Here is a 24,449-nt window from a genome sequence, read left to right on the forward strand (position 1 = left end):
CCGCCGGGCAGCCTGGTCTGGGCCGCGTGGGGACGGCCTCGGGCCTCGCGTGGGGCGGGCCGGCCGGTTCCTGCCCCGGCCCGGCGCCCCGGGGGCGGCCGAGCTGCCTGCCGGCGCTTGGCGCCAAAGGTGCCCTGAGGAGAGGCGGCTTCGGTGGGAGGGGAGCGCTTCCCTCCGCTGCGGTGTCCCTCACCCGGAATCTGTAACTCTTGCTCTGGACTCTTAATAAAGCGTAGGACGGGAGCGTAGCATAAACGTGGGATACGATGCGTTAGGTCGGACTGTGGTTTTTCTTTTCTCTCCTGCTAGTCGAGGTAGTGTCTGCTGGTGAGACGCTGTCTGATAGCACGTCGGTGAAATCCCCTGAAGGAAGTCGTCTGTGCTTAGAGTTTTTAACTTAAAGCAGTTGTATGTTTGTCCTTTAACCTGCTTACTAAGGTAGCTTTTATTGAATGGCAAATGCTCCATATTAAATGGGCTAAAAATTGTGAATGCCCACCTTGGAGTACTTTAATGTTTTTTTAAAAATTATTCACGATTTCTGAAGTGTTAGTAAGACTAAGCAGTTCGGTTGAAGCGTGTATGCACACAGAAATACCCGTAAGGGTACATAAATCTGCTGTGTAAATAAGAGTGTGCACGGCAGATCAGCGTACACTAGGCATAGAGTCTTTGTTTGTGACCTGCTTTCTTTGCTGAAAGCAGTTTGTTTTTTAGGTTTTTTAAGGCCTATGTGCCAGACGGAAACTGTCGAGGAAGATTCCTCATAATAAAACAGATGCTTTAATTGGAGAGGCTGGTGACTTTTGTTTGAGGATATTTTCAAGTTTCAATTAATCTGAGACATACTCTTAAGGCTGTAGTACAGTTCAAAGGCTATGTCACAAGCCCTTGGATTCTTCATGTCAATCATAGCTGCGGTAATGTGACCTTTTTGGCATCTAGTGCCAAACTTATCTGTGAAAGGTTTGTTGCTTATTGGCAGTGCCAACCCAAGTCTTGGTTGGTGCCAATGGTTCACCCTTGTTGCATAACAATATTTTTTAAATGTTGCATTTTGTTGCAGATAATGGCCAAATCTGTGCTCTCCTTTTTCAGGACAAGACTGTCTTACCATCCGCGTTATTTAATGGAGTTACATGGATGATTGGTGCTAATTTAAGTTAATGTATGCACCTAATTGGTGGACAGACCTGCATAAATACAGGCTTGACTATCTTAACCGCTAAGCTATTCAACAATATGTTTGCTTTTCTGATCTCTTTTCTCAGATCAGATATTTTTCATCTGATGCATACTTAGTCCAACATGAAGGTCATGTTGCTGTTTAAACAAACTAGAGAGAATTTAGTTACGAACACAACACTGTCATAGAGGAAAGCTGAAAGCACTGGAATTAAAGCTGACTGAATAAAAGCACTGAATTAAATCAGTATATTAGTGTAATTTTCATTATCATAATGGAAGTGTGGATATTCTAAGCCTATGATTATTTATATTGAGAATTGAAGTATGACATGTGAAATCATTGTCAAAACACATTTGGAAGGCTATGATTCCCTTAGGAAACAAAACAGGAACTTTTTGAGTTTATCCCACGTAAGTCACTGTAATCACTATTGCATGATATATATGGTGAAATCATACCAAAGTTTCCAAGAGATGCTAGCACATGGAAATACACCTAGGTTTAATGCAGACCTTCTGGTTCCTTTAAAAGGTTACAAAACTAATTGAAATAAAAAACTTTTTGAAGAGTTGTTCTGAGTTCAAGTATTGCGCTGTTATATCGGGATATAAAAAAGATTAAAAAAATAAAGCAAGTTGATCCTATTATTTCAATTCTATTAATGAACAGAACTGAGTGCTTGATTAAAGATTTAAATAGTTTTTGCTAACTATTTGTACTTCAGAATATTCTTGACCTTAGTATGGATAGGCATATAAAATTAGTTAGGAATTACGATTCTAAATTTCTAGCGATACTGTGCAATGTTGAAATTGGTAGGATGATAGTGTTTCTAAAGACCAGGTCTGGCGAAGCAGGTTGATTTTTTTGAAATAGTGGAAAGAAAAAGACATTCTGAAAAGGGCATTCTTTTTCCAGATGTAATGGGTGTGAGAGATGATGGGTCTCAAGCTGTCTTCCAAGCACAATTCTGCTACATGTCACTTCAGTAGAGAAACCTATTTAATTAGCATTTTATGGAACTTCGTCCTGGGTTTTTTAGGAGTGGTTGGAAATCCTTATCACAGATACAGTGTATATTGATTCAGTTTCCCTTCTGGTAAATTGCACTGCTGCAGACCATGCTCTTCTAGTGTAAGTATGTCTCTTTTAGGAGCATACCTTGGTTAGAAATACACTGGTGGCTGTGACTTCTCCATGTTAGCAGATGTTCTGCAACAACTGTTTTGTGCCTGTTGATTTTGACTAGCTGATGTTCACCACTGCAGTGGTAGAAGGGGAATAAGGCTGGGTGCAGGATCCTTGGGGCAGGACAGCAGTCTGAAAGGTGCTGCAATATTTTAAGCCAAACCTAGTCTTCTTCCTTTGGACTGCAGACTTGTCTGCTCTGTTGTCCGTAGGCTGTGGTGTGGTACCCCAGGCTTCCCAAGCTGTGTGTTTTTCAGCTCCTCTCCCTCCCCACAGAGCCCTTTTCACACACAGTTCCACCTAAACTCTGCTCAAGTGCTGTTATATACCCCTCTGGTAACAGCATGATGTTCAGAGTTTTATAGAACGTATAAAAACTTAAATCCAAGATGGATACAAAAAAGCAGTATGATTTCCTATTGAACAGAAGTAAAATATACTTCTGTATATAATAGAATTTGCAATAATAATTTGATCTAAGTTTTAATTACCAGTTAATTGTGGCATCTGGCTAATGATACTGTACAGAATGCATTGCAATAATGAAATGTGGAAGTTCAGGAGGTGGTTAATACAAAGAAGTCCAAACCCGGCAGAAGCACTTCCCTCTTTACTCAATTGTAGACAAAACCCTCTGTTCCCACAGTTGTGTAGGAGCTGTTAGAAGTCCAAAAACATACTCAGATTGCCATAAGAATAATTATAACAGTCTCAAAACTTTATTTCAGAGCCAGTGATGTTTTTATTGTCTCAAAGAATCCTCATATAAAGCATTACCCAGCTGTTGTGCTAGCCAAGCTTGGTAGAAATGACACAGTTACTGAAGAGTACCCTCTAACACAGTTCAGTAGAGTTGATTTGTGACACTACATAAAGCAGCAGCAGTACTTAACTAAGAGTGCTGCTTTGAAATGGAAATCTCATTTCAATTTTAAATATATTTTATTGTACTGTATATAGAACTTTGCTTTTGATAGTATCACTGCTTATTGTAGTGTTACTAAACGATCTCAAGAGAGCAGCTGAAGAATTTTTCCGGAAAGGGAAATTCTGACACTGCAGACCCTTCTCGGTATGTCTCAGTGCTAGCAGTGGAAGAGTATGGGGGGAAGTGTGGGGCATGTTATTACTCAAGGGTTTCCTGACCTTGCATTACTGGTCCTTGGAATGATCTGCCAAGTAGAAATCAGCTACTCTTGAGAAATTTTGTGAATGCTAGTATTCATTGGTTGAAAGTGACTAAATGTGCATGAGTTTCGTTGGAAAGGCCTCTTCAGTTACTGTTGTTAGTGTATTAGTGACATACAACGTGTTTTTTATCTTTGAGTTCAACAGTGTAATTTTGCTAGGTTTTTAACTTTCTTCCACTAGATGGCCCAAGCATGCTTTCAAGTACCCTATGAGAACTGAAACTTTTACTTCTAAAATAAATTCATGTTGTTTTAACTAAAGTTAAAATTCTACATCATGAAACATATGTAAACTTCTGTGATGCTTTGTGCTTGTTTAAAATACAAACACTTTATATCAACCAAGAGAGTGTTGGTTAATGCAAGTAATACGTGGTAATGAAGGTTACGTCACGTATGATCTTCCATGTCCCTCTTTTTCCTTGATTAGAACATTTCTTATTGAGTGTAGTACAAAGCTGTTCAGTTTTGCATTGAGATGAGAACTGATGTACTGTCACTCTGACGGTGTGTTCAACAGTAGTGGTTCAGAGAGACTCTGAAAAGGTCTTGATCTCAGGCTGAAGTTTGTCCCTATATCTCCTGGGAGTGAGCCTTGTATTTTGCAGGCCACCATAATTGATTTTTTTTTTCTTTTTGCTGCTTGATTTTGCTGCATAGGGTGTTGATAACAACTTTGCAGTTTATTTCACCAGTATAGATGTGGTCAGTGGCTTCTGAATAGGTGTAGTTTTTAAATGTATGGACTGTAATTTAATTCACCTATTTTTGTTGTCTAACACATAAAGTATAAGCTTGTTATCAAGGCTGTCTTTTTGGTTAGTGGAGAAAGACAGGTATACACAGAAGGCAGCTCTTACTGTGAGGGTGGTTGGACACTGGAATGAGGTTGACGAAGTGGAGGGATGTTCGTCCACAGAGACATTCAAAACTCAACAGAACCAAGCCCTGTGCAGCCTGAGTCTGTTCGACCAGCTCTGACTGGGATATTGAACTAGGTGACCTTGAGAGGTCTGTCCCCCTCCAGCCTCAAATATTTTGTAATTCCAAACAGAGACTTTATTAGTTCCTTTTCTCTACTGGTGTTTAAAACAAAAATAAGTACAAGGAAAATGAATTTTTGTCTTTCTGAACTAGTTACTAACTTCAGTATTTTGCATTAAGTTCCAGCTTTCCTTTTGATTCTGAGGACCTTGATGTGGTGGTATTAGACCACCAGAAAAAAGTGTGTGTGTCTGCGTGTGCTCTTTTCCTTCTTAAATTGCACACTCCCCCCATGCCGCCAAAGAAACCCGAAACAGGTGCAATATAAAGGGAGTGCTATATTCCTTCATTTCAGTGCTGCACTTGCCAAATGCCCTGTCTGTCGTATTACTGTTTTATATCATTGCTCCTAGTGTCTCCCTTTAACAGGGATAGTAGATTTTCTTATATTCCTGTTTTTCTTTTGCTCTTTCTCTTTATGGAAGAGAGTCGGCTGTTGTCCCTTCCTCTGCATCTGACTCTGTGCTCCTTTTTTCCTTCCTTTTCCCATTGTCAGTATTTGTCCTGTCCTGCCACCTTCCTGCTCCTCTTCCCTTTTCTGGCTGGAGACAAATCAACATGTCCATGTGTATTAGAAGGATGGACATAAATGGAGTATTATTTTGGTGAAGGGGATATTGCTGCCTGCAGTCAGTTCTGTAGACAAAGAGGTAATCTGCTCCAGTTCATGGCTCTGCTGATACATGTTGGAGTTCTGCATTTGCAGTATTTCTGTCTTCCTTTCTAATTTCTTCCCAAGTCAATAGCTTTCAGCTTATTGAGCAACATACCACAAAAATTTTGCCGGTTGAGCCAGGTGCAGAGAACTTTCTAAATATGTTTGCTTTGTGATAGAAGTGTATGTTTAATGGGATTTCTTTCTGAACTGATATACTCTAGCTTTGTGTAGGAAATTGTGTGCATGGCATTGCAACTGCTGTTACTAGTAATACAGGCTTAACTTTGCTTGTGACTGGAAACTAAATTGGTGAAAGTAATTCCATTTTTACCATCCTGGTAGTGGAAAACATAGGTATAGGACTAAAACGCTAATGATATATTTTGGTTAGTAGCGTGAGTTATGGTTTAGTTCTAAATTTTCTTTTTACTGAACAAATTTAATAGCACGTATGAAATAGAGTGGGTTTAAAAATATGTTATACTAGGAAATCTTTGATCCAGCAGAAACATAGATAGGTGTCATTTGTCTACATATAGTTTTGCATGCTCTGTATTATATGGAACTTCAAGTGCTGTAAAAGGGACATAATCTAAAGATGATGCGAAAGTTTTTCAGCTAGTATCTTGGTCATGTCTCAGTCAAAATTTTGCATTTAACATATTGTTAGTAACTGTAGATAGTTGAAGCAGGTAGTAGTGTTTGTTTTCAGGCAGACGCTTTAGTTCACATATCTGATGCATGTAGTACAGTAATATATGCTTATTGCATCGTTTTGTAGCTAGGAAGACAAATTATATTTTAAGGTGAACAAAATGAAATAATAGTGATGGGCAGACAAGATGTCAGAACGGTGTTGTGTTTCATATCTATCTAAATGCGTTTGCGTAGTGGTACCTCTTAAATACGTGTAGGCATTTTGGATAAGTGAATGTAGTGCCTTTGGGTGTGTGACATAGCAGCCATGATGTAGTACCATCTGAAAGCTGGACAAAGCTACAGAAGGTTGCGGTATCAGGTGAGAGCTTCTAAACCACTTTCTGCTCTAAGAAATGTACATACAGTTCACTTTAAATTTAGTTTGATATAACTTTACAGCTGCTATGGTTACAGTACTGTAATACTGAAATCTTTACCTCAGTGTCCGTTCTTTTTGGCTGACAAAAGTAGTTCTAAAATCAAGCTGCTTATTGCAATCAGTAAAGCTTGTTCTCATGGGTAAAATACCAACTCCAGCTTTTCAACTTTTCAGAGTAGTTCAGAAATAATAATAATAATAAAATGACAGTGGCATCTGTGTACTTAAAATAGTATTAATATTATTATTTTTTCTTTATATTCCTTTATGTCCTTCACTAGATGTCACTAGTAGATTTGGGAAAGAAACTTTTAGAAGCTGCACGAGCAGGTCAAGATGATGAAGTTCGCATTTTGATGGCCAATGGAGCACCTTTTACCACAGATTGGGTAATGAAAACTTTTGCAGTGTTCGGTAAATCCTCTTGCTTTTCTCACCTGAAGAAGAAAATAGGATTATTACAATTAAGCATTTATAGTGCAATCCTTGCAAGTTTCTTGGATTTCTGCAGTCACATCATCTAATGTCCAATTCAAAATTAAAATTGTCTTTTTCTTTGTATAACCTCCTACTGATTTTAGTAACAGACTGAATGAGCTCATTCTGGTGGCTTTTAAGATGAGCTTTCAAGTGGTTAATGGGAGAAAGCAGCAATCATCCTTCTAGTTACTGTGTTTATGCATTTAATATAGCAAAAGCCCTGAATTAAGAAAGCAGTCCCAACTATCTAATATGTGCAGCTGAGAGTTCCCTGATGTAGGGCCTCCGAGTTGTCTTTTGGAGGTGCCTATTTTTGAATAGGTTGTATAGGGAGGTCAGGTACCTAAAATGCTAGGGTATTTACAAGCTCTTAAAAGCCTTAATCTACTTAGTGACCTAACTTTCAAGTTGTCTCTGTTTTGAGCAGGAGACTGGACTTAAGTGACTTCCAGAGGTCCCTTCCAGTGTTGGTATGGCGTGTTGACCAACACTAAAAATGGGGTTAGGCCCCTTGAAACATCACACCTCAGAAAGACAGAAAAAACGTAGCACAGACCTCAAAAACTTACTTCCAGTGAGCTGGTTTTAGTGTGTTATGAGTATTAAAAAAAACCCAAACCTTTTTTTTTTTTTTTTTCTCTTCATACTATGTAAAAGCCCTGACATCTTCTTTCCTTGAGACTGCAAGAGAAAATTATTTTGAAGCGGTGACCTGACACCTGAGTTTGGTAACTCCATAATAATAAGAAATACTTCATACTGACATCTGTTAAAACTCCACTTTTTCTGTTACATTACAGTTGGGAACATCTCCACTTCATCTAGCAGCACAGTATGGACACTACTCAACAACAGAAGTGTTGCTGCGAGCAGGTGTAAGTCGGGATGCTAGAACCAAAGTGGACAGAACTCCATTACATATGGCAGCATCAGAAGGCCATGCCAGCATAGTAGAAGTCTTACTTAAGGTAAAGATTGCTGAAACAAGGTCTGAGGCGGGGATATTACAATGGTTTATGATCAAATATTTGCAATTTCCTTCTAGTTATGAAACCAACATTGAAATGATATAAATATTTGTGCTGTGTGCATTGGGTGCTTTTTTTTTTCCTATTAAACTCTAATTTATTTTAGCATTAAAATCATCATGATTTCAGGTGAATTATTTATTTCTGTTTCAAAATAAGACTACTTCCTAATTTGGCATTGTGTGAGTAATAGCTTTTAGAACCAAGACATGTTATGTTTTAGGGAGTCTTTAATCCTTTGAGGTAAATAATTTATTTGGTAGTTAGATTGAAGTACTTTTAATAAATCTGTAAATGTAAGATAACAGGACATTACTGATGGAGAAAGACAATTTGGGGCTTTGTTCTGTGACCAGCATTATTTAATTCAGATAATTTTCATGACATAGTTATGCAGTGATTTTGTTTGTAGCACGGTGCTGATGTCAATGCGAAGGACATGCTCAAAATGACTGCGCTTCACTGGGCTACTGAACATAACCACCAAGAAGTTGTAGAACTCTTGATAAAGTATGGAGCAGATGTTCATGCTCAGAGTAAATTTTGCAAAACGGCATTAGATATTGCAGTAGACAATGGAAATGAAGACCTTGCAGAAATATTACAGGTAATTTCTGATTCATGATGTTAAGGGAACTTACAGCAAAGTACTTGTTTACACATGTAATAACCTAAGCTTTTAATACAGCAGCTGTGAGACCATATATTGACTGGTAATGCTAAACTCCAGTCTAGTTCATGACATGGAAATGAGATTTATGTTAGTAAACATTAGTTGGTCGAAGAACATTTTCACCACCTACAAAGTCAAGGATAAGTATGCGTTATTTTCTTAAATTTGAGTGTTGTAGTACACAGAACTAGGTGGAGTCTTCACAAGCAAGGTGTAAAACTTAACTCCCTGCTCTGCCAGTATGTTTTGACTATACCCTAGTGTTCAGTTAGCTTCATATATGGATGTTAATTTCCTAACAATTGGAGATCAGGAAAGGAGAGAAAAGATGGCAATTTTTCTTGAATTAGAAACACAAGGGTTGAATTGTTGGAGAAATGATTGGGATTGGGATTATAATAGATGCTTCCATGAAAATGTGTGCTTACTGTTCAATAGTGTTCTTGGAGACAAATTAAGTGCTGAGCATTATTGAGAAAAGAATAGAAAGCAAATGAAAAACACCATTATGCCACTGTGTAAATCTGTTATTCCTCTACATCTTGAACTTTGTGAACTTCTGGTCTGTTCCTTTAGCCTTCTCTTCATTGCAGAAAGGATATAGTAAATAGAAGTCAATAATAGTTCAAAGAAGGACAAAAAGAAGACTGCCATCTACAATTCTTGGCAATTACTAAGCTGTCAGAGCCAATTTTCATGGCATGTAGTTGCCACAGCAGTCTTGGTTCTTCAGGCCTCTATTTTAGATACATAAGCTTGCATATCTACAAAAGAGGCTTGTCTTTATATGGTCCTTTTTGTGTACAGTAAGTACACAAAAGTAGGTAAGGAGAAGTGGTGGTGTGTCATTATTGTCTTTCACTTCAACAGACTTTTTGTCTTTAGATTTCACCCAAAAAACCATGTTTCTCATGTACTTACACAGAGCACAAGATGTGACATGATGTGTGTATATTGCATGAGTATAATGAGGGAGATCTTTACTGTTTGATTGGAATGTGCAGTAATTCTAGTTCTTGGTAAATAATTCCTTTATAGCTACAATTGGAATTATAATATTACCTTTGTCGCCTAGATTGCAATGCAGAACCAAATCAATACGAATCCAGAGAGTCCGGACACTGTGACAATACATGCAGCAACACCACAGTTCATCATTGGACCTGGAGGGGTGGTGAACCTAACAGGTCTGGTATCTTCTGCAAATACATCAAATGGAACAGGTATTTAGATGTCTATAGGATAGCTACTGGGATTTTATACTTTAACTAATTTTCACCATTTAGTGAAAAGGCTTGAGGAAAAACAGTGGTAAGAATAGACTAGTTACCATGTTCCTCTTCAGTGGTTTTTATGTGTTGTAAATATCTAGGTACTTAAAACAACATTCTTTACAGAGATAAATTATCGGAAGTTGTATTTGCTTAACAAACTTGCCTTTAGAATAGCACTTTGGTTCGGTAGAATGTTGCTGAGAACAGAGTGTGTCTTAGAAGCTTCAGTGCAATAATAATAAAAACGGGACTTCACTGCTTTTAAATGTCAGCTAACTTTTTTTTTTTCATCCTACTAGATGAAACAGGAGTGTCTGCTGTACAGTTTGGAAATTCATCAACATCAGTATTAGCCACATTGGCAGCTTTAGCAGAAGCATCAGCTCCACTGTCTAATTCTTCAGAAACACCAGGTTAGAAAGCCAAGTCATTTAACCTCATTTAATAAACTAAAAGTACATAACTGGCACTTCTGGAGGTACAGTTCATACAGAAATGAGATGACAATCTTCCTTACTTTTTTCAGCATGAGCAAAATTTTTCCTTTGCTTTTACCTGGAAGGTTGCCAGATTCATGTATACAGTTATTTCTTAATAAGATTTCTGACCACAGCTGATACCTCTGGGCCTAATGTGAGTAGCATTCATCTTGCTGAAAGCAAGCATAATTCAGAAGATTGAATTTACATCTTTGTCTACATACAGTTTAGTTGCATGTGGTGGGAGAGTGTTTTCTTAAATCCTTCTTTCTGCTAAATATTGGGAAATGGCCCCCAATGTTGTTTGCATATACTTTGTCAGCAGTTTTCTTAATCTTTCACCCAAAAGGCACAAGAATATTGGTGATCTTAATGTGCAGTTTTCCCATTGGAATGTCTGTGGGTCTTATTTTCAACATTGAGGCATTCTACTTGCATTTATAATAATACGTAGTGATTAGTATGTCCCACTTCAGAATGATATGCTGCCATGGCACTTCAGGTAAATGTAAGCCTAGCAATACATTGTTGTTCTCCTAGGAAAAAGCAGCCTGCATCCCTTGCTGCAGCCATGTGCACACTCTCTTATTCCATAAGGCCATGACAAGAAGCCAGAAAGACACAAGAAATTCCATTGCCCCTAGTTTGCAAGTTTTGCATTCCTTTTTCTTAACACAAAAACCCTTCACCCCTGCCCCATGGATCTTTGCCAGTTAATGCTTTGTCTGAAAAAAACCCTTTGGTTAAGGTTTCATACTCTGCAAGTTGCCCTGGATATCTTTCTCCATTCTTTATGAATAATGTGTTGCTTGCTTTGTGTACTTTTTCACTTTTGTTCATTACAATATGCAAAGTGAAGAAAGAAATCGCAGTTGCGAGTCTTACAGCATCAAAGTGGATTATAAAGACTAGTCATTGCCACTAACAGGGTTGAGAAAGAGGTACAAGCAAGGAAAAGACCTCCTCTTATGATTTAAGCAAGTTGTAATACCATCTACAATTAAGTTAAAACGCGATCAAAAGCTTCTGAATTATTTAGAGGTACTTTGTAAGAGGATGCCACTACATTTCTGTGCCAGACCATATTTTCCAATTATGGTGTACGTTAATGTCTTGCCGTTGCATAAAAATCGGGTAAAACTAGCACTTAGGATGTCAAGTGCTATGTTATTTCTTTGTTACCTAGCTTTGGGACACAGAAATCCCTAGGTTTTGTCTCTGAAGTAGGCTATATGGTGTACTTCAATAAAAATGTCTATTATTCTGAAAGTCCCAAAAGGTGTTTTGGTGGAGACCTGGCTTTTTGAAGAAAGCTGTGAAGTATTTCATGCATACTTTACTTGCCCAGTGCTGTTTTGCATGCGTCACTCCCCGTTTTTCTCAGGCAGTATGGTATGTCTGTAACTACTGGAGTTTTACGATAGGCCAGATTGCTTTTTTGTTTATTTAGTATTAATAGTATTTATTATACTGATATGTAGCACTATAGCCTTATTTCCAGGCTAGCTTGGGATTTTGAGCGCTGATACGATATGTAGCAAGATGAGCCTAACTTTAAAGCTAGTGACTGGAGATCACTATGGAGAGCAACAACCCTCTGTTGATCAAGGATTTATGATGCTTATGGTAACCTGAATTTTTCTGAACACGTTTCTAAAGAAATGCATTAATTTTGGTTTTTTGTTGGTGATGGTCAGTACGATAAATTTTACAGAACTGAGATACTTTGCGTGGCCAAAGTCTTTTGTACTTAAAAATTCTCACAGAATTCAGCTCTGCAGAAGACATCATTCTTAAGGACACAGTTTTCACTGAAAATGTGGAAGAGATCTGTACTCTAAGATTTGCCGGCATGACAGCTGCATCCCAACATATATCTGAGTTTTCATCTCTAAGTGTTTTGAAGTCCTACAGGATTTCTTCTTAATACAGCTCTACTACTACTTATCAAAGCAGTACCTAAGTACAGCTATACTATATTATGACATATAAATATTGCAAGTGAAGTGGATTATTCAAAACCAGAATGCAGTGCCTTTTGTTACAGAAGCAGCTGCTGATTTTTTCAATCAATTAATATATTTCAATGATACTCAGATCTAATTGTAGGAGAGAGGAACTTGAGGAGGGATTGCATGGGATTACGGACTATTAAATGTGTATTCAGGACTCAGCAGTAAACTTTGGTAACTAACAGAGTCTTCGCATCTTTCATGGCCCTACCCTTGCAGTGGTGCAGTGTAACCTATGTTACATGTCAGTAAACCACTGAAGATATATATTATCAGAGAGGAGGCAGGAGATGAGAGGCAGGAAGGAATAAGCTTGAAGTCTTGATGGAGTAGCTTTCTACCTTCAGTAATGCAGTGTGCATCACACCTAACCCTCCTGTTTATTTCAGTTCTTCTGCTTTGATTTTTATGCAGATGTGTGGGCAATCTTGCAGCATCTTGCTGTCTGCAAATTATTTCTTGGGTTCTCACTCCTTTAATAGTTTGTAAAGTGTAAAGAGCACAAAAAGCAGCTTTTTGTCACCTGTACATCAGTAGTAAGTGTGTTCAAGGAAAAAAAAAAGGAAACAACAAAAAAACCCCCTTCTCTTTGTGCTTATCTTGTAAAAGATCCATTTATAAATACTCTCAAGAATTGTAGGACTGAGAATTCACATTTTGGTTCTTACCTTCTATTTAGCCTCCTGTATTTAAGACTGTATAAGCTTGGATAAAGCACTTAGGTTCTGCCTTTTATGTTGTTTGTGTCTAGGTTTTTCTCCTCTTTCAAAGTTAACTTTGCCTGATCCCTTCTCCCTAGTTCTCATGCCTTACAGTTAAAAAAACATCAATTTTGTAAAACCAAAGAAAGGAAGGTGCTTCTCACTGGAGCTGAATAGAATCATGCTTTTTTTAATTGTTACTCAAATGAAGTGTGTATAAGGACATGGACTTTACGTACAAATGTGGTGCATAATGTATGTATGGAACTCAGAGTTGGATTAGAGAAAAATCTGATTTAAGATGTGTATTTGGAATGCAGTATTTGGTGTGCTTATGTTGGAATTAGGCATATGCTTACTGCATATGCAGGTGTTCTCCCCCCGCAGACACTGCAGAAGAAAATAATGCACATTAATGCAGAGATTCTTGAAAATAATAGTGCTGCTGTTTTGAACGACTTCAGCTTCCCTTCAGCATAAGAAGTAGTGTGGTAACTAATGATTATATGGATATAGATATGGAAGGAGAGCAAGGAGGGAATAAGGGCTGTATTTATGGGGATATTTTTCTTTTATATAGAATAACTTCTTTTTAGACAAAATCTCCATTTTTCTTTCAAGGTCTGAAGAAGTCCTGATAATGTTTCCTTCTAGAACTGAAAGCCCAATGTTGAGTTTGAAACTGAATGATCAGAGCTGTTTGCCACAGCAGCTAGTATTGGCACTTGCAACTTGGAATTTTTACGACAGTGGTCTTTCTTACTGCTGATCCTGTACTTGGAAGCCAAATCAAGTTCAATACAACACTTATTCATGTAGGACTTACTATTTTGGTTTACTGAATAAACACTCTGTGAATATTTAAGCAGTGCTGTAGGACAGTAATCTCTGAACATAAAGATCTTCAGAAGACAATGACTGCATCATTATTTGAACTACAGAGTGATTTGTGTGTGTGTGTTATATTGTAATTAACTTAAAAGATGAAAGCTTCAGGGTTTTATCTACCTTCTGTCATCTCGAGCATCACAACAGGGTCTATATGGTTTTAATTTCATCTCTGTAGACAGAAGGCACTCTAATGCCTGTTATTTAAATCAAAGGATTTGCTTTTACCATGACAAATTGAAAATAAAATACAGAGTGTGCTTGAAATTCTTTGATTGTGCTACTAGTAATCTTGTTCTTTGTCTCAGTATCTTGTTTTAAGAAATAAGGGTGGTAGTGCGAGACCCCAGTTACAGTGTATAGTGCAAGCTGTGGTATGTGTTGTAGTTCTGAATGCAGTCTTTCCCTTATCTTACCTTGATTTATAGATGTAATATAGAATTGTGAGAGGTCACTGCTGTATACTCATTATCGAATCATGAATTTGAAATATTTAGTTCAGCTGAGATTTTTTTTTACTTTTACCTATAGAATTATGTACATACAATGTTTATATTACTTTTTAAGCTTTACCTTTCTCCTTCAAAGGTGTAAAAATGTCAACTCTGCAAAACTTTTCATTTAGTCCTGTTTCCTACTTTGTATAATAAATAGAGTTGTGGTTGTATTTGGTGCACCCATGTAGTACAGACAAAACTTTAGGATTTTCTAGAGGTCCTTCAGTCTGTTACTGTCTTGAAGACCATTATGGTAAGCAGAAAAATCAGGGCTGGGTCCTGAGGTACAACTGGCAAGACACTGGTTGAGGAGAACTTAGTCCACCTTGTGTACAATGCAAAAGGTATTTGTGTTCTTAAAAACAACTCCTGTTCTTGCTGCTATGCTAACGCTGAACCCAAAGCATCAGTTTTGAGTGGGTTGTATCTATTAGGAAACATGCTAAATTAAAAAAACCTATTATATTGAGCAAGGTAAATCAGGACAGAGTTGCATGTGTATTTCAAAATGTTAGTGTTTTATGTTGGCCTGGTGGAAGATTTTTATGAACAATATAATATGTAGTAATGCATTAATTGGGGGGTGGAGGGTATCAAATTTTAAAAGACAGGGAAGACGTTTTTTCTCAGCTGTACCAAAATGCATTTGAAATCATAAAGCTTAATTTATAAATTGACTTAATTCCTTTACTAATCTGTTGATAGTTGTGGCCACAGAAGAAGTTGTGACTGCAGAATCTGTGGATGGTGCTATTCAGCAAGTTGTCAGTTCTGGAGGTCAGCAAGTTATTACTATAGTTACAGATGGCATTCAACTTGGTAATCTGCATTCAATTCCAACCAGTGGAATAGGGCAACCAATCATTGTGACCATGCCAGATGGGCAGCAAGGTGAGTGGAAATGTGTATGGTTTGAGTCTGAGGAACTATTTTAGTTACAGTAATAATAAAAAATTGTTAGGTGCAAATAGCTTGGACAATTTTTTGTAATTATCAGTTTAGATACGTCTTTGAATTCTTATACTGCAAAAGGCTTAGACACATGAGCTACTGCAGCTCAGTGAGTTACCACATGTCAGCTGAGTCTCTGCATTAGGAGAAAGAATGGAAGAATTACTAAACTGCATGGAAGAGAAATGAGACATTTAAGGGGAAAGTGATAACTACTTGCTTTGCCTTCAATAAGTTTGATTCTTGCAAACTTGTTATGAAAACTAGAAGATGGAGTAAAACAAAAGCCTTCTTCCGATGCTTTTGCTGTTGCCTTGGTGGAAATACTGTGGGGTGGTGAGACTTGGATTTAGAAATCTGATGCATGAAGCAAGCTGTGCAAGTCCCATGGAGTGTGTTCTTAACAGAGCAAAAGCCAAGTCCTTACATGCTTGAGGCTTTAGAGGAGCAGTGGCAGAACCAGTGAAACCAGGGTGACACAATTGTTCTGTTGGGCCATATGCACTTTGTTTGTGGAAGCTGCTAGTATAATAAATGCTATTTTGTGACATGCATGTATTTTGGGTGGTTTCCTTTAAAGATGTTCTGCCACTACTATTTAGACAAAAATGATTCTTTCTCTGGTTTCTTCATGAGGACTCCCAGTGTGGAGCTTGAAGAGTTGCACACTGGAGACAAATTATTTGATTTGCAGTCTGTCTGAAGAAGTACAGCTACATATCAGAAAGCATGAGTGTGTGTAGGTAGTAATTGAAGTAACACTTAGAACATTTATTTGCCAGATGGTTGCATGAGTAAATTAGAGTATGAATTTCTTTAGATCCCTAGTTTTTTTCATTCAAGGTTAATAACTACTAGATTTTCAGATTACCGAAGGTGTTCTAATTAATCAAAATCAAAAGCCAGTTTCGTATTTAGTATTTGCTTAAGAAACATTATAAAGATGGTCTGCTACATAAGTTACAGAACTGACAGACTGATAACTCTGCTGCAGTTCACTTCTGTGTCTGTTTACTCTGTGAAAAACAGCAATGATACTGCAGAGTGACAACTAACTATTGTAGACCTCAGTAACAAAGAATTTTAAAATTCTTTAGTAGCATACAAGCAGCTAAAGTTTTTAGTAAATTTTCCCCATGCTGACTTTATAATGTACTTTATATAGTTGTGTTTTCATAAGGGAAAATCTCGGCATTTTATTGCTGTTAATAAAATTACTTGTACTATATAAAATCATATAATTAAATATTGTTTGAAGTATTTATGTGTACAAATATGTTTTCAGTATTAACAGTTCCAGCAACAGACATTGCTGAAGAAACTGTGATAAGTGAAGAACCGCCAGTGAAGAGACAGTGCATTGAGATTGTTGAAAATCGTGTGGAGTCTGCAGAAATAGAAGTAAGGAGTATATTACGTGATATGTGTTAATGAGAGTGTTCAGCACTGAGTATCTGGTCATTGTTTTTTGTGTTGTTGTAGAGTTTAATTTCTGTGTTGCCACAGAATGAAGTGTGTGAAACAATAACTTGTTCAGTTTCCCCTGTTACTGGAATTAATCTTTTACGAAGTTGTAAAAAAATATAGGAGGGCTGTTTGCTTCATCCTCTGTTCATGCACATAAAAGTGACACTTGTTTAAGTATATGATAAGTTAATATTTTTGGTTTTCGTTTAAGATCACTAGCTAGTTTTTAAAACCAGGTACCAATATATTATCAAGTAACTTGACTCTTTCCGCCAGCAGTGAATGAGAGTACTGTACCCTCATCTTTCTGTTATGACCACGTGCTTGTCCTGATTGTGAGATCGTATTTTTAGCAATGTTTCCTTTCCATTCATGATATCTAGATAACTGTTAATGGAAATGTGAAACAGTAAGATTCTGTGTTTGTCAATTTTTATCTGTCCCTCCTGCCTGCCCTGCCCCCCCCCTTTTTTTTTAATTCTAGAGCCGTTTACTCTTACACATCTTTGCACCATCCTGTTTTTTTTTTAAATTATAGTGCAGAAGACCTAACAACATTGAGAGAGTTTTTCTTTTTATATATGACAAATAGATGTAGCCGTTCAATTTAAAATTGTAGCTGTTTTTATATTATATAGCCACAATAGGTCAACCATCTCATTCCTTCTTCTGTTCCTTCTAACTGTGCTGACCAGTTTGGGTCAAAAGTTTATGAAAATTGCTGTCTGCCTTGACTAGGCTGTAAGTTCTCATTTTGTCAACTCCATGGTATTTCATTTATCAAAGGTTGTATTCTCCAACTTCTGTTCATATTATCAAATTGTGCCTAATTGAATACTTTTTATTGTACAGTATGTGCTATATGTTATCCATGTCTAGTAACAATAATTACCACCTTTCATCACTTGCTTTCCCCGTTCCTAAGTTGTTACATCAAATACTTTTGGCCTTTGCAGCTTTGTGGTCATTACAGATTATCATGACAGTTGAAATTTTCTTGCTGCATTTTTTAAAATGTATGACTGTTAAAATAAAAGCATTTATTTTGTTCACACTTTTAAACATCTGCCTGAATTATTCATAAAGGAAATTATGTTTCCTTAAGTATTTTAATAATTCTGTTAGGTGAAGGAAAAAAAATCTAGATTGGTTAAGGAATAAATTGACATGTTCCTAATTACACATAGTTGGTATAACAGTACAAATAATTCTTTTAAGGGGATTACCAGTTTCAAGTATATATTTCAAACACATTTCTCAAATATCAAAAGAAGTTGGTTTAAATGAGTTACTTCTATCTGTTACTTTTACGTGCAGGTTTTGATGACTGACTTTGTCCCTGTCTGTACAACTGGAAATGCACATGCAGACCTCTGCCTCTGTGTGGAGGCCAGTTGACTTAAGGAGCCTTATTGTGGTTCACAGGGGTATGGTGCTACCTCACTTTGGTAATAGGGACATTAAAGAAGTGCACATAAAGTCAGTTCACTTCAAACTTTGTGATCACAGAAGGTGGTAGATACTTGAATTTGGAGGGAGTGGGATGCCTCCCCTCATTAAAATATTTTTTTAATGTAGAAAACCTTTATTGTTTGGTTTCTTTGCCTCACTGGTGATTCATTCCTTTATTTCATTATAAAGAGTTGATTCAAGGCTAAGAGTGCTTTCTTCAGCTGTTTTAAATTCATAGTGTATGAACAGTTAACTGTAGTTTGAAAGTCTTTAGGTTGAACATCCTCCCATCTGTGTGAGGTGGCAAACTTTCCTGTGAAAGTATTGTGAATGAATAAAGCTGTAGTGGTGTGTTTCAGTTTTATCTTTTGGGTCTGTTAAGTTCAAACGTTTCAGCTCATTTTGAAGGTGATGGTAGTTTTCCTAAACAGTTTGATATTTTAAACATAGAATGGCAGCAAAAAAACCCCTGTCACACAGATACTGTTTTTCATTTTCATGCATAATTTGTTAACATACAGTGATTTTTATTTTCATTCTTGAATTCGAGTGTTTTCCCATGTTGCATGTCTGAAAGGTGACACGCATTAGAACCAGGACAATCATTTCATTAGACTAAAAAAAAAATCATAATTGTAGATTAATCATATTAGTGAATTCATATCCCTGTTTTTTCTGTCGTTAAAAAGAATGCTTGGTTTGGTTGTTTTAGTTATGGGTGTGCCTATTGTCAATATATAGACTGATAAGAAAAGCTACATGTAATGAAGAAAATTCCCTGATAAAATGGAAGATATCTTAAGAGCACTCAGGATCATCTAGTTTGATTTTTACTTGGGTAGGTTTTTATACTGATACAAAAGGACATCAGATAATTAGAACACTTTCAGTTGTGTTCTAAACAATGCCCTAATAACACTTTCTGGATTTGATTAAATTAATAGACTAGATATAGTCCTCCCTATTCTAGATGTAGAAGTTAAGGAACCAATGTTCACTGTTCAGTCCACTGTAGATCTGCATTGTTCCTCCAGAAGCATTGGGTTCTTTCCACTGCCTAGTTAGATAGTATACTTGGCCTCAGTTCCTTAATTCATTCTGTTAGGGCTATGACTGTCTAAAAACTACACCTATTAGTTGCTGGACTAATTTACATGCTTTGAATTGCTAGTCTGTCTGGTAGATACTGGTTTTATCTCTTTGTCTGTGCCACTGAGACTTGGTTTTCTCCTTTTTTTCTATCCCTTCCTTAATGTGCTATACTCCTTATGAGTACATGGATCTATTTATCTCTTCTGTGGGAAATACTCATAAGATGTGGTCTGAGAACCTCTCCATCCCCAAATGTTTGCAATCTGCATATGTTCCATAGTAGTGATAGTACCTTGCTTTTTGTGATGCACCACAGAACCACTGGCCGGTGAGGTACTGGTGGTTCTTATTCTTATGCAGCCCAGCAGATAAAGCAGCTTTGCTTCTTACCAGTGTTAGATTTCTGAGGGGTTTTATGTGACAAATTCATGAGAGAGATAATGCCCGGCTCAGTATATCCCAGAGCTGAGTGCCCTCAAGAGGGAGAGGTTGCTTTCCACATGTAGCAGGATCAACTGTTTTGAATGCTTCCCTGAGAATTGTCTTGTAGTTCTTTTCACAAACTTTCTAATCCACCAGGCTGTTGTACATAAGCTGTTGGCTCCCCTTGTACTACATAGGTGACTTACAGAAATAGCAGTATGTTTTGGTTTGACTGGTGCTGGAACATCATTGGTGTATTTCACATCCTTTGAGATGTAGGCTCTGCCATTCATTTGGCATTTGTCAGTCTAGTTGCTACCTGGGTTGGCCATTCATAAAATTGCTTAAAAAGCAGAATCCAAATTTTCAGAGGTGGAAGCTGAACTTCCTTTTCAAAGAAGCAAGCAAGATCAGATGAGCTCTCATTTTTTTAGCATATGCTCCAAATGAAGCAAACCCTAGCTAGCTTCCTTCAGCTCTTAAAGCCCTATGTAAAATCAAATTGCAGTTAATGGAGTTTGTTCTGTTCTGTATTACAGCTAGTCTTTATAACCTGTTAATAACATCTCTCCTTCACCTGTTGTTTTTGCTGTACAGATGCTGCTGTTAGCAATGATCTGATCACCTATGTCATTATATTCCAGCACATTCAGCACAGCATGTGACTGTTAAATGTGACTGTGACAAGTACTAAGAACAGTAACAAGTAGAAGGGAGGCAGAGTATTTTGTATTTTCAGGCTCTGACCATGAAAATATGTGAGTGCATCAAAGAGGTGAAGAATAGGGATGCTGTTATGGGGGTGTGGGGGGTGAAACTTCTAACAACTGTTTGAGGTATTAAATGGGAATGTGATACTGAACTGCTGGGATGGGAATAAGGTGAAAAGGCACCTTATTTTCACTGGGCCTCAGTTTTTGATAAGAGTGTTGTTTTTCTGTGATATAGCTCGCTTCTCTGACAACCTCCTTCCTGTGGCTACTTAACAACTACGGTGGAAAGAATGATTTTGAAATCAAATACTACCTTACTCATAAAAGTAGGATGCACTTTAATGAAATGGTATTTGGTTGAAGATCAAAACAAAACTATTTTCCAAGCAAATTGCTTTTTCAATTGGGCTCAGTGCAGCATCAAACAAAATGACAGTACCTACATCACTGGAGATGGAAACACATTCTCCTTAGCTCCTAAGGCAGCTTCATAGGAAGTGGCATTTCCCGTATTATTTTCCTTGGAAACCATTTTATAGCCATCCCCAACAAACTTGTATGCAGGATGGAGCCTTAAGTTACTCCTTTTGAATTGAAAAAGCTTATCTAGCTAAATGCCTATTAATTCATAAAAATGTGCTGTCCTTGGGGATGTAATTATACCTCTGGATTGCATCTGTATCAATCACTTCAGATCACTTCATTTAGAAACCAGTTATGTTTATATTTTGCTTAGTGGGCAGCTGTCACTTTCCAGTGCAAACTGCTGTTAGATAACAGTTCTTCATTGTGCTGTCTGATTAGAAATACAACCGAAAGGGACTGTCTTGTTTGGTTGGATTCCAATTTTTGAAAAGTAACAAAAGGAATTGAATCATTGGATAAAAGTTAATATAGTATGCTAGTATTTGATCACCATGCTTCTACTTTTTTATTTCACTCTTTTTCCATGAAGACTTGCTTTGTATCCTTGCAGCTAAAGAAACTTGGGTTTACTATATTTACACTTCAAGCCTTATTGTGGGGAGTTGTCTGGTGTGATAGTTGATGTCTAATTTACACAGCAGCATTCATATAGGTTTGCCCGAGTAAGAACTGTACAGTTTCTACATGATACCCTAACACTTGAGCTGCATGTAAAGGAGAAGTATTTGCCATTTTAACTTGTATTTGATACATATTTGACAAAATACTACTGGTTCTGTTTCTAATAGGAAAGAGAAACTCTTCAGAAACAGCTGGATGAGGCAAACAGAGAAGCACAAAAATATCGTCAGCAGCTTCTAAAGAAAGAACAAGAAGCAGAGGCCTATCGGCAGAAGTTAGAGGCAATGAACCGCCTCCAGACTAATAAAGAAGCTGTTTAATAAAAAATGAACACACTGCAAAGCCTGTTACTTGCAAAAACCTGCAGTACAATCTTGAACTGTACGCTATATAGGTACAGACACAGGATTACATGATAGAGAAGATGCTACAAGTTGATAACTGGACTTAAGCCGTGAGCTCTGATGAATTTCTTGTAACATAAAAACTCTGAATTTAGAAATTGTGAAAAGTATTTAAAATGAAATACTGTAAATAGTTGTTTTTTTTACAGTTTCAAAATGAGTTGATAAATCTTTTTGAAGGGATCCAGAAACACGAGAAGCCAATGTTTTTGTGAAATTTTTGATTTTAGTATGAAACTAACTTCTGAAAAACAGAACAGTTTTAAGGGTGATGTTGTTGATTTAAGCTGACAACTTGAAAATGAATTATGTGACAAAATGAATTAACAGTTATTTCTACATAGTAACAACTTAAACTTCTCTGCATAAGACATTTCCAGGTGGAAATCTTTGTACAGCTTTAAGTAGTTGTCTCAGATTCTCTGAAAACCATTTTTGGTTTTTTTTTTATTTTAGGTGGTGAAATTTTTATATTTAATTTCAGATATATCCAAGTAGATTTACATGTATATGAAGCTGATATTTTTTAAACTTTTCAGTTTGTACATATGCTGCATGTTTTTATAATTTCTACACATACATCTTGCATAGGTATTTTTCAGCAAAGATGAGAAAAACTATGAGGAAAACGTTTAGCCTATAGGTCATTTGAAGTAAGCTAGCAGCCAGTTTTATTGTGGATGGTATATTTCTTGGAAGAATGTAATTTGTAATTAAAAAGAACAAAACAAAAAAAATCTTAATTTACACATTAGAGGCAATTTAAAATTTGGTAGTGGAGGCATTGAAACTTCACTTTGTGTGTCTTACAATTTTCCTGTACAAACATTTTGAAGTTCAGTAATGAATAGAAAAGAATGTCTCCGCTGGAACACAAATACTAGTTCTTTTAGAATATTCCTATTGATCTATTTTCCCCAATAGCCTTGAAATTATTTCAGTGATACATTTTTTTCTAAACGGACTTTTGCATTTTAATTATGCAATTGGACAAGTAATTTTTTTATGTTGTAGTGATGCTGCTCTTACCTAGCATCATTGTTCTTCACTGTGATACTGTGTTTGTGTGTGTCTGTGCAGTGATCTATTACGCTTAGGATTTATATAGCACGTTACATCTTCAGAGCATTGTAGAATCTTTTAAAAAAAACCCTTACTGTACTGCCTGAGGCAGGTAAGTGAGTGTTATTGTCTCAATTTTATAACTGGTATAAGTGCAACACAGGGAGTGCTAAATGACTGGCCCAAGACCACATGAATCTGTGGTAGACCTGGGAACAGATCTCAGGAGTTCCTGGCTTCTAGTCCTGTGCTTAGACTGAGCTGCCTTAAGATTGTTCAGTGCTGTGTTACATTAAATTTGCAACTACTGTGCAGATTCCTTTTTTGTAAGATAAAACTCTGTGCTTTGCTTTGTTGTTCCATGTTTCACTGCTTTTATGGAATTGTTTATATAAACTTAAGCAAAAAGTCTAGTTTACCTATACTGTACACAGAAGAATTACCCTTAAAACTGTACTCTGGCCTACTTTTTCTATTTTACAATTAAATATCTTTTCCACATATATAGAGTGTAGAATCAATTCCATTTCAATTGTTTTGTATGGGCATTAGAGGGTCAAAGCTCTGCTGTGTTAGGCACTCAGAAAAATATGAAAAAACAGTTTTAAGCTTAGAATGGCCTTCAAAGGTAGGAGGGGGAGGAGTGGGGAATGAATTGCATTATACAATATGAAGTAAAATCTTCCTTCTTCAAACTTGGACTTGAGTTAATAGAATTGGCAGTTAGGAAAGTCCTAAATATCCTAGTGTTGGTATAAATTTAGCAACTTTGATGCCGATTGGCAAATTTGACCCCAAAATAATCAAAAGATAAAAAATGGAAAACCTATGGTGGTAGTTCTTAGGATTATTTTCAGGGATATAATCATGCTTAGCTGGTACTAGGACTTGAAGCAAGCCTTGTACAGTGAGTAACTGTAAATTGCTGTATTTTAGTTTTTTTCCAGAAACTATCCAGTATGTCTCTAGTGAATGCAGGAACCAGTTAGTCAGGTTAAATGTGCTGGTTAGGCATTGCTCCAATTGAATTATTCTGTGATCAAAATAATGTTTGTGTCCTTACATCCCACAAACTTAACTACAGTTTAATCTCTGTGAACTCTTAATAATGATAAGAATTTCAGCGTTAGTCTGAGTGGTGATAGTGGTAGTGTTCACATCCAAGTGGAGAATTTCCCACGGTTTTGACGGCACAGAGCTTTGTAGCAAACAATGAAAAGAACCTTTTCTATTCATTCTGCTTCCTGTGAGCAAATATTCTATTCCTCATTGTCTGTAACAAAATCCTTCCAAGTGCAGGGGAGCTATAACAAAAATTTATTTATCATCAGCATATTTACCCTACCTGTAACTCATTATCACCTATTTTATTCTAGTTCCGAACAGGACCTGCTGTTTGTTCTCTTCTGCACAGAACGAGAAACCAACCTGATGAAACTATCACCTTTGAGCAAAGGCG

General features: G+C 36.9%; 1 protein-coding gene across 4 annotated transcripts in view; it reads left to right on the forward strand.

Annotated features, from left to right (window-relative positions):
• The window catches only part of GABPB1 (GA binding protein transcription factor, beta subunit 1), a 23,752-nt gene extending 229 nt beyond the window's left edge, over window positions 1–23,523 (forward strand). Inside the window, exons 2-10 of one of the 4 annotated variants that reach the window (XM_010571916.1) lie at window positions 6,184–6,287; window positions 6,629–6,736; window positions 7,628–7,795; window positions 8,268–8,462; window positions 9,604–9,751; window positions 10,102–10,215; window positions 15,085–15,270; window positions 16,616–16,731; window positions 21,692–23,523. In XM_010571916.1, the coding sequence (XP_010570218.1) occupies window positions 6,629–6,736; window positions 7,628–7,795; window positions 8,268–8,462; window positions 9,604–9,751; window positions 10,102–10,215; window positions 15,085–15,270; window positions 16,616–16,731; window positions 21,692–21,844 (1,188 nt within the window). In that variant the 5' untranslated portion in view covers window positions 6,184–6,287 and the 3' untranslated portion in view covers window positions 21,845–23,523. Of the gene's footprint in view, window positions 1–6,183; window positions 6,288–6,627; window positions 6,737–7,627; window positions 7,796–8,267; window positions 8,463–9,603; window positions 9,752–10,101; window positions 10,216–15,084; window positions 15,271–16,615; window positions 16,732–21,691 lie in introns of those variants that run through there. The other 3 variants (XM_010571914.1, XM_010571917.1, XM_010571918.1) reach the window with 3 other exon arrangements.
• Window positions 23,524–24,449: the final 926 nt, after the last annotated feature.

This window comes from Haliaeetus leucocephalus, unplaced genomic scaffold, assembly GCF_000737465.1.
Source record: "Haliaeetus leucocephalus isolate CR32 unplaced genomic scaffold, Haliaeetus_leucocephalus-4.0 Scaffold339, whole genome shotgun sequence".
In the NCBI taxonomy this organism is placed as follows: domain Eukaryota; kingdom Metazoa; phylum Chordata; class Aves; order Accipitriformes; family Accipitridae; genus Haliaeetus; species Haliaeetus leucocephalus.